Consider the following 13,327-nt stretch of genomic DNA (forward strand, 5'->3'; position numbering starts at 1 on the left):
ATGAGATCGCTTTGAAAAAGGTCAAATAAACCTTTAGTGATGACATGACGTCTTTGAAAATTTTTCCGAGCTGGTTTATGAAGTTCTTGTGCAATCCCCTGTTTGCTCATTCTATGTATCCACCTTCACGCAATTCCTCTTCTATAGCATAGATTTCGTTATCCACACCGGTATTTCCAGCGTAGCGTGATGACATGAGAAGGTCAAGGCGTTCAACTAATTCATTCGGATCATCCCAATGCTTATATTCTATTTTATGATTTGGCAGAGAAACTTTCCAACTTCCACCACGCTTCTGAAACAATGGAACAATAATATCGTAATACTTCTTGGTATTTGCTCTCCTTAGCTTCTGTTTCGGATCATAATCAACACGATGTGCGTTAGTGGAAATTAAAATATCTTTGTATTTATATATGTCCTGATCATCATAACTACCATCCGGTGGGTTGTTGAGAAACAGTAAATTATATAAACCAGAGGTTCCCTTGTATCGTATATTGTTCACAATTACATGATCTTTGTCAAATTTAATGGGTGTTTTTCCAATCACCAATTTGTTATTACTAAACTGAACACCATATACCTTATCATATGCTTTATGTTTTGTTCGTTTTGAGAGATTGTGTATATGCATGCTAACAATGGGGTTGTGTTTCTCATCATTATCTTCCTCCTCCTCCTCTTCCTCCTCTTCTTTCATATCCTTTTTGATGTAATCTACCTTCTTTCCTCCATCGTCTGCATATTTCTTCGTATTCTGCATTTCATTTATTAGCATATGTAGAGGTGTGGTAATTGGCTGGAACGCTTCACCGAGTGCATGCTGAGAGCTCAATTGTCCCTGCTTCAAGGCTATGAATTTGCGTTTTACAGCTTGAGAATGTTTTATGATATTTCTTTTCAGTTTGTCTCGAGGTGCTGTAGCAGCTGACATCTTGCAATGCAATGGTGAATATTCATGCTACATTCACTATTTTATACACAAGTTCTATAGTTGCATTTAACTGCTGCTTGCGACCAGACATATGAAACGATAACTTATCACGTTTGGAAACAGACGTTCCATTTTTGAATAGTTTATCATTTAATTTCACGATTATATCAGCTGGTGTTGTAGTAACAGTTACTACACCATTCATAGGAATTTCAAAGTAATTTAGTCCACTGGATATTTTATATACATTCGTATTATCATGTTTTGGAGTTGAAGCAATATGAAAAAATGTAACACCTTTGAACTTGTTTGTCATTTCATAAATTTCTTTCTTCAACTCATTTGCTTGAGTCACTTTTTCAGCAATGGCAAATAATGCACGATCTTCATCATATTTCCGTAATTTTGCATCCCATTGTGCTTCCTGGTGCTGCATACGTTCATGCACATGTTTCACCGTCTGTTCATTCGTTTCATTAACATAGTGTTTAATTCGCGTTTCAAAATTGCTGCTAGTCGTGTCAACAAGTGTTGACGTGTACGTTTCCAAAGACGATTTAATTTTATCATCATTTTCGATGGCATATCGTTGAATTTCCTTAATAGCTCTATCCACGTATAGTTTATTTGCAGCGTCCTCCGGCTCATCCGGTGCTTTGACACCTTTTAATTTTACGTCGCCAATAAGATAGTTTTTATCACTATCGCGTGGGAAATCTTCTCGAAGAATTATTTTTTCTCTTCTTCTGTAGACACTCCGTCCAAATTTGTCAATACTCATACTTTCTCAAAATCTCGATACTAAGTAAAGAGAATAGTAATCATTTCCATATTATATAGGAATCTATCCCTTTGCGATATCTCCCCTTGTGTAATTCACTTTCTAAATTCATGATTAAACATCGATCACCACTATTCCAACACTCGGAGCACATTTCTTGAAATCGATCAAAAGTCATGTCTGGATTGACAAAATTGTCAAATATATGCTTCAGGTTCATACTGTCCTGTTTGAAAAGAACAATTAAATTGCAGTTGTCTCGAATGAGGTGCTTGGGAATCTTTGCATAAGTCTGTCCGAGATAAAATAAATCGAGGTTTTTATGTCTTCCCATACTAAACAATTTCGATATTGTCTTTTGTGAATCAGTCATTATGTCGTCAAAGACAAACACGGAGTTTGCTTTTATGTCTTCAAATGGTACAATATCCTCGCTGGCATTATATCTAAAAAGTCCTATTTCTGGCACTTTTTCCAATACTTTGGCTAAATATTCGTATTTTGGCTGGAATAGGGATTTTGAATAGATGTAGATATTTTCGAATTTTAATCCAGAGCTATGAAGAATCCAATTTAACAACAAGTTTGTTTTCCCAGCATTGCTTGGACCACATATGATACATCGCATGTGATTGGGAAATAGTGCACTGTGTCGTACGTAATTTGTATCGTTTCCACTTTCTCCTATAACTTCAATTGGTAACGTTTGTGTTTGCTTCACAACTTGCATGTTGTTTGATTGTTGCCAAACACTGCAGTGATAGATACAGGTGTAATTACAACTGTTAAATACTTTAACATGAATACAATTTTCGACATATATGCAACAAGATATCATTTTTAACATATCGATGCTTTAAAGCAACAAGGTATTATGACCATTTGTTGCTTTAAAACAACAAGATACCATTTTCGACCATTTGTTGCTTTAAAACAACAAGGTATTATTTTCGACCATTTGTTGCTTTAAAACAACAAGGTATTATTTTCGACCATTTGTTGCAACAAGATTTGTTGCTTTAAAGCAACAAGGTACCATATAATGTTACAAACATATGATTTTCGTATCAGTTGCAATTATGAACGCTAAGAAACTGGATGTGCGACTAACGTGGTCCCCGATTATATACGATAGCAGAGAATCCCGATATGATTGCATGAATCATTGGGTTCAATATATCCCATTTAGAGGGAGAAAGAGATGTATGCAAAAAGGGTGTAACAGCATTGTTCGAACACAATGTTCAAAATGTTTTGTTGGATTGTGTATAAAGTGTTTTTACAAATATCATAACATTGTAGAATAATACATTATATGTATATAAGGAACAACTTTTTATAAATTATTTTATAGTATGCTTGTCCATGGTGGGGAACGTACCGTAAGAGGACGCGGTATTTTAAATACAATTATCAACAAGCTACCAGTGGAATTGCATCTACCAGGCTATCAGTTTTGTGGACCTGGCACGAAATTGCATAAGAGAATTTTTCAAGGTCAACTGGGCGTCAATGCTTTAGACGAGGCGTGCCGAGAACACGATATTGCATATGCACAAAGCAGTGATCTTTCATCAAGACACGCAGCTGATAAAGTGTTACAAGACAAAGCCCGAGCACGTGTAACTGCATCTGACGCCAAACCGAGTGAGAGGGCTGCTGCTTTTTTTGTCTCCAAAGTGATGGGTGCTAAACGTTTCTTTGGTGCTGGAAAGCGAGACATGACACTCTCCAAGTTGAAAGCGGCAATGAAAAGAAAAAACAATACGCATAAGAAGAAGAAACCTCGAGTCATAAAGGGGCCCAAAAGAGGTGGAATTCTCCCTCTGCTCCCAATATTCGCAGGTCTCAGCGCATTAGGAGCTCTCTCCGGTGGTGCTGCACAAATAGCGAAAGCTGTAAATTCTGCCAAAAGTGATAAAAAGCAACTTTCAGAATCTATGAGGCATAATAAAACTATGGAGGCTATTGCGATAGGGAAAAAAACTGGTGGTGGGCTACCTCTCCCTTTAATATTGGCTGGTTTACAAACACTTGCAACAGTTATTTCACCAAAGAAAGCATCGGCAGGAAAGGGTTTGTATGTGAGACAATACAAGAGCGGTAAGGGAATGCGGTTAAAAAAAAGCCCTAAGTGATGCTGATATTCTTAATTATGCACGATTTCTTGGGATACAAAATTTTCGCGGTGTATTTATGAGAAATGCTTTGCCAAGGAAACCATGGCATAAAGAAAAATTAGTAATTAATTTAGATTCTAATGAGGGACCCGGAACGCATTGGGTCGCGCTTACTAAAATTAATAACAATGAAGCATTCTACTTTGATTCGTTTGGAGACCTCCCCCCACCTGTAGAGATAATTAATTACTTACGGGGTGTAACAATTAAATATAATACTAACAATTATCAAGAGTTTAATACGGAATTATGTGGACAATTAGCTCTTCAATTTTTGCTATAAATGCAAACGTAACAATTTGTATGCTGTCACAATGTCTTTCACAGTGACAGGTAACACATCAGAGATATCTTGTAACTATCATCCACCAATTACATTGGATGAAGATTCAGAGTATGAAATTGGCCTCGTGAATTTTTCAACATATAACACCATACCCAATGTTAACGATGGGAATAACAAATTTACATATATTACAAAGTCAACGAAGGAAAGTAAAACAATTACATTACCCACGGGAACGTATGAAATCGATGATATCAATAAATATATATCTCATGCAATGATGATCAAAGACAATCACACACGACCGATCGCCTTTGAATTAGTAGCAAATAATAACACATTACACACACAAATTTATTGTCAACATGAAATTGATTTCACCGCTCCCGATTCAATAGGTAAAATACTGGGATTTAAATCGAAAAAACTTGAAGCTGTCCATAAACACATATCCGATTACCCAGCTAACATATTTCCTGTCACTCTTATAAGAATAGAATGTAATTTAACTGGGAGCTCATTTTTAAACAGTCAATCAACACATGCAATTCATTCTTTAATTGTAAATGTTGACCCAGGTATTCACTTGTCTGACAAGCCATTCGACGTTCGATATTTCAAAATAAATACTAAATATATTGATAATATTACTATTAGAATACTGGATCAAGACGGAAGATTGATTGATTTTAGGGGTGAGACTATTACTCTAGAATTACATCTTGGAAAAAGATGGGATTACAATTCCCTCAAAACTTCTATATCAGGACTAACACATCAACTGAACACGTTAGTTCAACTTCTGAACCCAAGAGATTGACATCTCGCTCAGTACACTTACTCACAAAATACGGATATAAAGTAAAGCGACGATGGATCCCTTAAATGTTACTAAATCGCCAATATTTGAGGAGAGAATAGTGAAAAAAGAAACGCATTCCTTTCTCCCACAGAATCCTTCAGCCATCAATGAAAATGACTCAATCAATATTCGTATTAAAAGTGAAAATTTATACATGCTTCCTTGTGAGAGTTGTATTGTTATTGAAGGTAGCATTACAAAACCTGAGGGTACGCCAACTAGTGCGAAATTGGTTAACAATGCTATGGCATTTTTGTTCGAAAGTATACGATTGGAACTTAATGGGCAGCTTATTGACAGCGTTAAAAACGCAGGCATTACGTCAACGATGAAGAATTTGATTTCTCTGAATACATTTGAATCTAACATGCTTGGAAACAGCGGTTGGATCCATCCCACTAAGGATGTTGATATTGTTACCAATACTAAATTCAACGTTTGCGTCCCTCTGAAAACTCTTCTCGGATTTGCTGAAGATTTTAAAGATATCATAATAAACGCACAATTGGAACTCATACTTGTACGAGCAAAAGACTCTATTAATGCTCGAATGGGTGAGAATTGCAAGGTGACGTTAACAAGAATTCATTGGAACATGCCTCTAATTACAGTCTCTGATTCTGAAAGACTTCGACTTTTAGAGATACTGAGAAGTGATAGACCGCTTAGCATTCCATTTCGCTCATGGCAGTTGTTTGAATATCCATCACTACCTGCAACTAAACAGATTATGTGGAATATTACAACTACTACCAAACTTCGGAAACCAAGATATGTTATAATTGGATTCCAAACAAACAGAAACGGGATTGACAAGGATAACAGTGTCTTTGATCATTGTAATATTACTGACGTGAGAGTATATTTGAATGATGAATTCTACCCATACAATAATCTAAATCTGGATATTGAGAATGGTAAAGTGGCTCTATTATATGAATTATACAGCAAATTTAAAAATTCATATTACAACAAACCAAACAATCCACTGCTATCGAGAAAAGATTTCATCGAAAAAGCGCCACTTTTCGTCATTGATTGCTCTAAACAACACGATGAAGTAAAACTAGGAGCAGTAAATATACGTGTTGACATATTGGCAAATGCTAATATAGCAGCAAATACTGCTGCATATTGTCTTATTCTACACGATTGCCTCGTAAACTATACACCCCTCACAAACCTGGTGCAAACAGTGGTGTAACAAAAAAATGTAAGTATGTGTTACTTTTCTCCGTAATATTATACAATTTACATTAGCTCTCATTCTACACTGTTCTTATTTTGTTTCAGGATGTCCATTATGATAATTGATGTACAAGGTTTCCACGAAGCCGGGACGAATAATGTTTCTGTAAAGGAACTCACCATCTCGCCGGGAATGTGCAGCTGTTCAAACCACCTCCTCACGTCATACCATCAAACTCGTCGAATTGGTTGACAGCATATCATCATGGACTATTGTGGAATAATGGTTATGTTAATTACAATGCTTAGTGGTTATGTTAATTATAGTGCTTTTAAGAGATATCACATATGACTGATTGTGAGTGTGTTTGTGGAAAAGAAACAATTCATTTGGTACTGTTTTCTGGAACTGTATTTGTTGCATTGTAATCAATATATAACTATTATTTGCTTTTATTACTCTTTTCTTTTACCCCGATCCTAAGTCCCCCAAGATGGAAATAAGGACAGGTTTCTTGCTCAGTGATAAGGAATGTGATTTCACTTTCGAAATAATAACTCATTATATTCAATGTTTTTTTTTTTATTCAATCGTAATTGCGTTACATTCACCACAGGAGCATGCCTGTTCGCTTCCCTCTTCCCCAATCCTTCTGTCCATCTCCATGTGCGGCGTCTCAGGCCGGAGCATCTGTGAAAACAGCAAGTCATTACATAAAATAAATTAGTTGACATCTGTGAACGTAATTAATGAAACCAGGTAAAATTTTGATTAACAAAAATCAGATAGGAGTGGTTTATCGTATTGGTAATTGAGGCGGCGATGACATGTAAATTTCCAATCTGACAGTTGTCTCTATGGTCGATCACGGAATTTGAACCCATGACCTACTCAATGCGAGTCTCAAACTCTGTCGATTCTGCATCATTGTTTATGTAAATAAAATAAATTAAAATGAAATTAGGTACATAAATATTAGTTTAAGAAACATTGGGAAACGAGTAGTATGGGTAAATTATGAGCACAGGAACGTCATGTAATTACAACAATTAAATGAAAATAAGCCCACAATAAAGTAACATTTGTTAGAGCATGAGCAACCGCTCAAAAATATTTAAGTGTGATTAACATATCCATTGAACTTACATGATTATGGCGAGGCATCTCTACTGGTGTGTTGTTTGGAGGTGCCTCTGCTACGGCTGCCATCTGTGAAAATAATTAATACATGAAGTAATATTTGTTGAAGCGTGATTAACACACAACAATTAAATGAAAATACTATCTAGTTAAAATTTGATACATGGATTTATATCATTTATCGGAGTATTTCTATCGATAAAATAAAAACTTTTGGAGGTGTCGGGTATCGATCCCGGAACCTTATTTTTAGAGCATGAGCAACCGCTTTAACATATTTAAGTATGATTAACATATCCAATGAACTTACATGATTATGGCGAGGCATCTCTACTGGTGTATTGTTTGGAGGTGCCTCTGCTCCGGCTGCCATCTGTGAAAATAATTAATACATAAAGTAATATTTGTTGAAGCGTGATTAACACACAACAATTAAATGAAAATACTATCTAGTTAAAATTTGATACATGGATTTATATCATTTATCGGAGTATTTCTATCGATAAAATAAAAACTTTTGGAGGTGTCGGTTATCGATCCCGGAACCTTACACTTTCTGAGCGAATGCTCTACCAATTGAGCTACGTCGGAGTATTTCTATCGATAAAATAAAATCTTTTGGAGGTGTCAGGTATCGATCCCGGAACCTTACACTTTCTAAGCGAACGCTCTACCAATTGAGCTACGCCCCCCAGTTATTAAATGAGCGCATGTTAACTGGTAGCCGTCTTTATGGTTGGTGATGGAATTTGAACCCGTGACCTCCTCAATGGAAGTCTCAAACTCTCTCGGTTCTGCATCACTGTTTATGTAAATAAAATAAGTGTACTTTGATAGGAATCATGCGTTAGATTTATGCATCACATTATTAATAACGCTATCATGAACAATGAAATAATAACAGTAAAGTAACATTTGTTAGAGCATGAGCAAACGCTGATTAACACGCAAACACGGAAATGAGGTCTACAATCTAGTTAGAAAAACATGAATGAATTTACATCGTTTGTCAGAGTAATTCTTATGTAAATACAACAATTAAATGAAAATAAGCCCACAATCTAGTTAAATGATTACAAAAAACATAAATTTGATGCATTGATTAATGTAATTAATGATGTACACTTTGATAAAAATCATGCATTAGATTTATACATCACATTATTAATGATGCTATCATTATAATCACAACACAAAAACATATAAATAAACATACACGAGATAATGAAACAAAAATAAGTATTAATTAAAATATTCAATGAACTTATATTGGTTCTGTGTATGGTAAGCAGATACATGTGTACAAGTACGTTAATGAAGCAATAAATATGAGACTTCGATGATTAAAATATGTAGTGTACTTACATTCGCCTCCAACTGGTGTAATCGATAGACATAGCACGTTGCTGCACAGTCATAAATTTGCAGTCCTAGTTCCAGCACTCCTGGATTTATACATCGTATTGTGTGAATCGTACCGTTACACATTTCATTGTGATATAACCTGCAATGAACTTTAAAATCCATTCTTGCACTGTATTCCTATGAAATGTACAGCATCCTATTTATACGAGTTTCCTCCACGTGTTTCGGGGCTCATTCAAGGTTAATCCCCAACTCTCACCCAGACAGGTATTGTTTTTTTTTCTCCTAAAATAATTCATCTTGTACCTCTGACAGCGAAGGGGTCCTGTCCTGTCTAACCCCCTTAAGCAACATATTACCTAAACTACATTAGTACGCGTGTCCAAATACTTTCGCTTTTTTCTCACCTCTCTCGCACGCACGCAGATGCAGGAGTTCACGCATTGCCTGACTTTCACCTAACTTAAATTTCCACACGTGTCTGTTCCATGTCAGGGTTAACCATTATGTTATAAGTAATTAGATTCGTAGTTCCGAGACATGTAGCATTATCTCAACACATCATCCATATCTCATCATATCAACTCAACATTTACAACTTATTACCTAACTTAAAATAGTACATATTTCTAACACACTTGGTGATACTAACATATTTGTATAATCGTATTCATTTCTACTCACCTCTCCGCTATTCACTTCTTTTGAAGTCCACTTTATGGATCGTTTTACTCCCTACGCCAATCGGCACCAACCCTCGGTACACCAACAATATCTTTGAATCAGACGTTATTTCATTGAGAACCGCTTCAGATAGGTTCGTAAACCGTTTGGGGAGGAAAACAGATAAGTCTTCTAAATCTGCCACTATCACCGGACCGTTTATAGTGTTTAATTTTCTTAGCTTTTTCAAAATATACTCTTTGTTGGGAGTTAACGTCCCAATATTGCTTATTCTTGTGTACTCCCCAACACTAATGCTTGATAATGTAGCTAATGGATCCATGATACAACTATATACAACCCGAATTCTTCCGCTTTTATACCAGTGACATGGAGCAAAAAACTCTTTTGCAACTGAACTTTCTCTTCAACCGGCTGGGCTGCGGAAGGTCAGCCGGTGTACGCCGAAAACACGACACGTGTCGAGGTGTTGTTCACCTTGTCATGTGTCAACACGTCGCGCTTCCACTTTCACATTTGGTTCAAGGTGAATTACAAACAACGGACCTCAACACATGTCGAGAGGTTTGCCTTGGATCTTATGTAACACACCTTTCACTTTCACATGGAACCAAAACTCCTCCCTCTCACAGCTCCACTCCATTTCAACATTCTCTCCATGCTCATTCGTCAATCGCTTTCCCACACCACTCGCTTGCAAATCCCCATTCACCAATCACAAAACAGCTCCCCTTATCCCTCCTTTGACCACGCCCCCTTTCCCCCTACCCCTCTTTTGACCACACCCCCTTTCCCCTCACCCCTCATGTGGTCACGCCCCCTTCCCCACCCCTCCTTTGGCCACGCCCCCTCCCAGCCTCCCAGCCTGTCACGTGAGCATCATTTCCTTACTACTAAAATGCTTTGTCATATTCTCATGCCCATAATAGGGCACTCGTCAAGAATGATAAAATAGCCTACTCATGCCCATAATGGAGTACTTGTCAAGGTGGTGTTTAAAAAGACACGGAAACTATTTTCCAATTCTGCATATACTGCACATGTTTTTCACGTTTATTGTTAGAACGGTGAACCCTATCTATATCATTCATTTTAGGTGGTTGAGTTTGAACGATAGCGTCAACAAAATGATATGTGCACTGTGAAAATTAAGGCCGAAAGCCTTGTGGAATGTCTCACAAGCATTGGTTGTTCTTTCAGAACTTACAGTATTGGAAGCCCAAATTTGGGGCGGAAACCCGTATTCTGAATCTATGAAGTTCGTTGTCAAATAATCAGCAAAACATGTAACATTTTCACCGTCGGGTTTAATGCTCATTAAATCTTCCAAAAAAGCATCCTCAACTTCGTCGGGAAAGAGAGAAGCCAAACAAACACCCAGTGTAACCATGTACCTGCCTATATCAGTGTTATTTTCTTTATAATCGGAAGATAGCCCTAACGCCTGAATTTTCCTCCACCAGGTCTGCGTCAAATGAAATCTGCAACCTACTATTGATGAAAATGGCCACACCTGACTAACTGCTTTGTGTATAGCGACATCGAAATCAGACATAATGATTGACGGCTGAAACTTAATATTCATATCATCACAAGCATTTACGATTTGAGTTAATACTTTTTTCGTACGTAACTGCTGTTTTGTTTGTTAACAAACAAAATACTAAGGGGATGTACTGACCATTGTTTGAAACATGAATTGTAAATAACTGATAAAAAAATTTACAGCAGTAGTCGAAGGTACCATCAACAAAAATTTTGTTACTCTCACAAAAACTGACTAATGATAACAGTACTACCAGTAGTTTTGTGCAAACATTACCAAGTCGCAAATAAAACACTCGCGCGCAGTCGACCTGTTTACAGCATACCTCATCTCGCGCAGTCGACCTGTTGGCTGAGGTAATGCTGAACCTGCTCTCGTAGTTGGGCAAACAGTAAACCTTTTCCGCGCAGTGGCACACACCCGGATTTTTTGTGACATTATTACAAGGTCAAGCCTAATAATAATCCATAGGAGATGGACAGTAATTATTCAACTTTTTGTTAAACAAACTGAAACGTCGGTTCCAAGACTGTAAAACTATATTTAATGTTATTCCGAGAGAAAAAAATCACTGGGATGCAGTGACGTGCAGTCCACCCAAGCAACCGAAGCACGGCTTGGGCAGCACTGATTGATTATAAGAATCACGATATCTACGTAAATCTATGATTAAGCTTTCTGTTTATTTAATCATAAAGTCCTGAAACGTTTCTAAATATGTTTTGTTAATTGTAAGTCGCGTGATGGGGCATATACAATGCACATACTGCGTTCCCGAGCTGGCACCAGCGTAATTTGTAGTTACATTGTGTACGTGTATACAAGTGCAATAAAAAGTTTTGATTATGTCTGGTGATAATAATAATTTAATTCAGCAACAAAAGCTAAATACAGTAATTTAACTAAAGTAATATGGGATCATGATGTTGCTATTGCACATATTCGTGCTTTTAACGCACTCGCGTCTTTTGGAACTGTGCATATTGAAACTGGGCTAAGTGACCAAACACAACAAAGTATTATTCTACATAATGAAAAGGTAACACGCAAAAGAGACATTCTGAAAAGGCTTATAAACGCCGTTTATTTACTTGTAAAACTGGAACTTTCATTTAGAGGAAACGGTAAGTCGAAAATGTCCAACAACCGCGGTAATTATTTAGAACTTTTGGACTATACCGCCCAGTACGACCCTCTTCTAAAAAAAATCACTTGGAGACATCTAAGTATTGAAAGGTGTACCAAATCGCATTCAAAACGATTTAATTGAATCTGTTGCCAGTGCACTTAATAAGGAAATTAAACAGCAATTACAGAAATCTGATTTTTTTGCCATATTAGCGGAAGAGACAACTCTGCAATGCTTGGGAAAAGTGGCATAAGTCAGTTTCCACAAACATTTTTTATTAATTTATTGACAACTTACGGAACATCTGCCCGCTTGGGAAAAGAGACATAAGTATTTCTCCCATTACAATAATTCATACAGAACAAAATCAAATCGACATAAACCAGTGTGAAGACAGTTTTTTTTCCTTCTTTTGTAAAATTAACATTTTTGACTTGTGCCACTTTTCCCGAGCACTATAGAACTGACGTCTCGAATAAATCACAATTTCTCTAGTTCATCGATATACGATTGAAGGAAGGGTGGTAGAGCGGTTTGTGTGCCTCCGTAATGTGAGGACAAAACAGCGGCAGCACATTCTGATCTTATTTTTAAGAGATATTCAAGACTTTTCAAACTGCAGTAAGAAACTTGTCGCACAGAGGGAAGTGCAGTGATGGCCTCTTCATTACATGGTGTCAAGCTAATTTTAAGGCATCTTTTCCACAAGCTCTCTTTGTTCACTGTTATGCACACTGTTTACGTTTAGCACTGTCCCAAAGTGCTTCAAGTATTCCTGAATGCCGTATATTTTTTGCTACTCTTTCTGGGCTTGCAGCGTTTTTCTCCAAATCCTCAAAGCGCACAAAATTTCTTGATGAATTTCTGGGTCGACGATTATTACCACATGTTTCCCCAACAAGATTGAATAGCTCGTCACGACTTACCAATATTTAGAGTAGTATTTTATAATAGTATTTTTAATTTTAGGCAGTAGTTGCAGTAGGCCTAATCTTATAGATTTTGTAAAAAAAATGGTACCAAATACCAACGTTTTTTTATAATTAGTAATGTTATAAGTATTTGAATCAAATATAAATAGTAAGAAGGAAAAGAAAACTTGACTACGCGGCTGCTTGGGTAATCTGTTCGGCCACCGCACGTCACTGCTGGGGTGAGGCTCGAAACCGTTTCCCTCTGCATGACAGGCAGACGGCTGAGCCGTCTGAACGACTGAGACGAAACGAAA

General features: G+C 36.9%; 1 protein-coding gene across 1 annotated transcript; it reads right to left on the reverse strand.

The window, feature by feature from the left end:
* Positions 1–6,796: 6,796 nt before the first annotated feature.
* LOC138703266 (uncharacterized) lies at positions 6,797–10,134 on the reverse strand. The gene is made up of 4 exons (XM_069831008.1): positions 8,741–10,134; positions 7,686–7,748; positions 7,382–7,444; positions 6,797–6,925 (listed from the first exon to the last, which is right to left on the reverse strand). Exons 1-4 carry the CDS (start codon positions 8,900–8,902, stop codon positions 6,818–6,820), a joined length of 396 nt encoding a protein of 131 aa, XP_069687109.1. The 5' UTR covers positions 8,903–10,134; the 3' UTR covers positions 6,797–6,817.
* Between the last annotated feature and the right edge of the window lie 3,193 nt (positions 10,135–13,327).

Source organism: Periplaneta americana, chromosome 7, assembly GCF_040183065.1.
Source record: "Periplaneta americana isolate PAMFEO1 chromosome 7, P.americana_PAMFEO1_priV1, whole genome shotgun sequence".
Classification (NCBI taxonomy): Eukaryota; Metazoa; Arthropoda; class Insecta; order Blattodea; family Blattidae; genus Periplaneta; species Periplaneta americana.

Excerpts from the sequence above, each read along its gene's own strand:
- LOC138703266 (XM_069831008.1), bottom strand. The coding sequence starts at position 8,902 with ATGGATTTTAAAGTTCATTGCAGGTTATATCACAATGAAATGTGTAAC. Across the intron at positions 7,749-8,740 it reads TACACCAGTTGGAGGCGAAT|ATGGCAGCCGGAGCAGAGGC; the intron begins GTAAGTACACTA and ends TTATTTTCACAG. Across the intron at positions 7,445-7,685 it reads AGATGCCTCGCCATAATCAT|ATGGCAGCCGTAGCAGAGGC; the intron begins GTAAGTTCATTG and ends TTATTTTCACAG.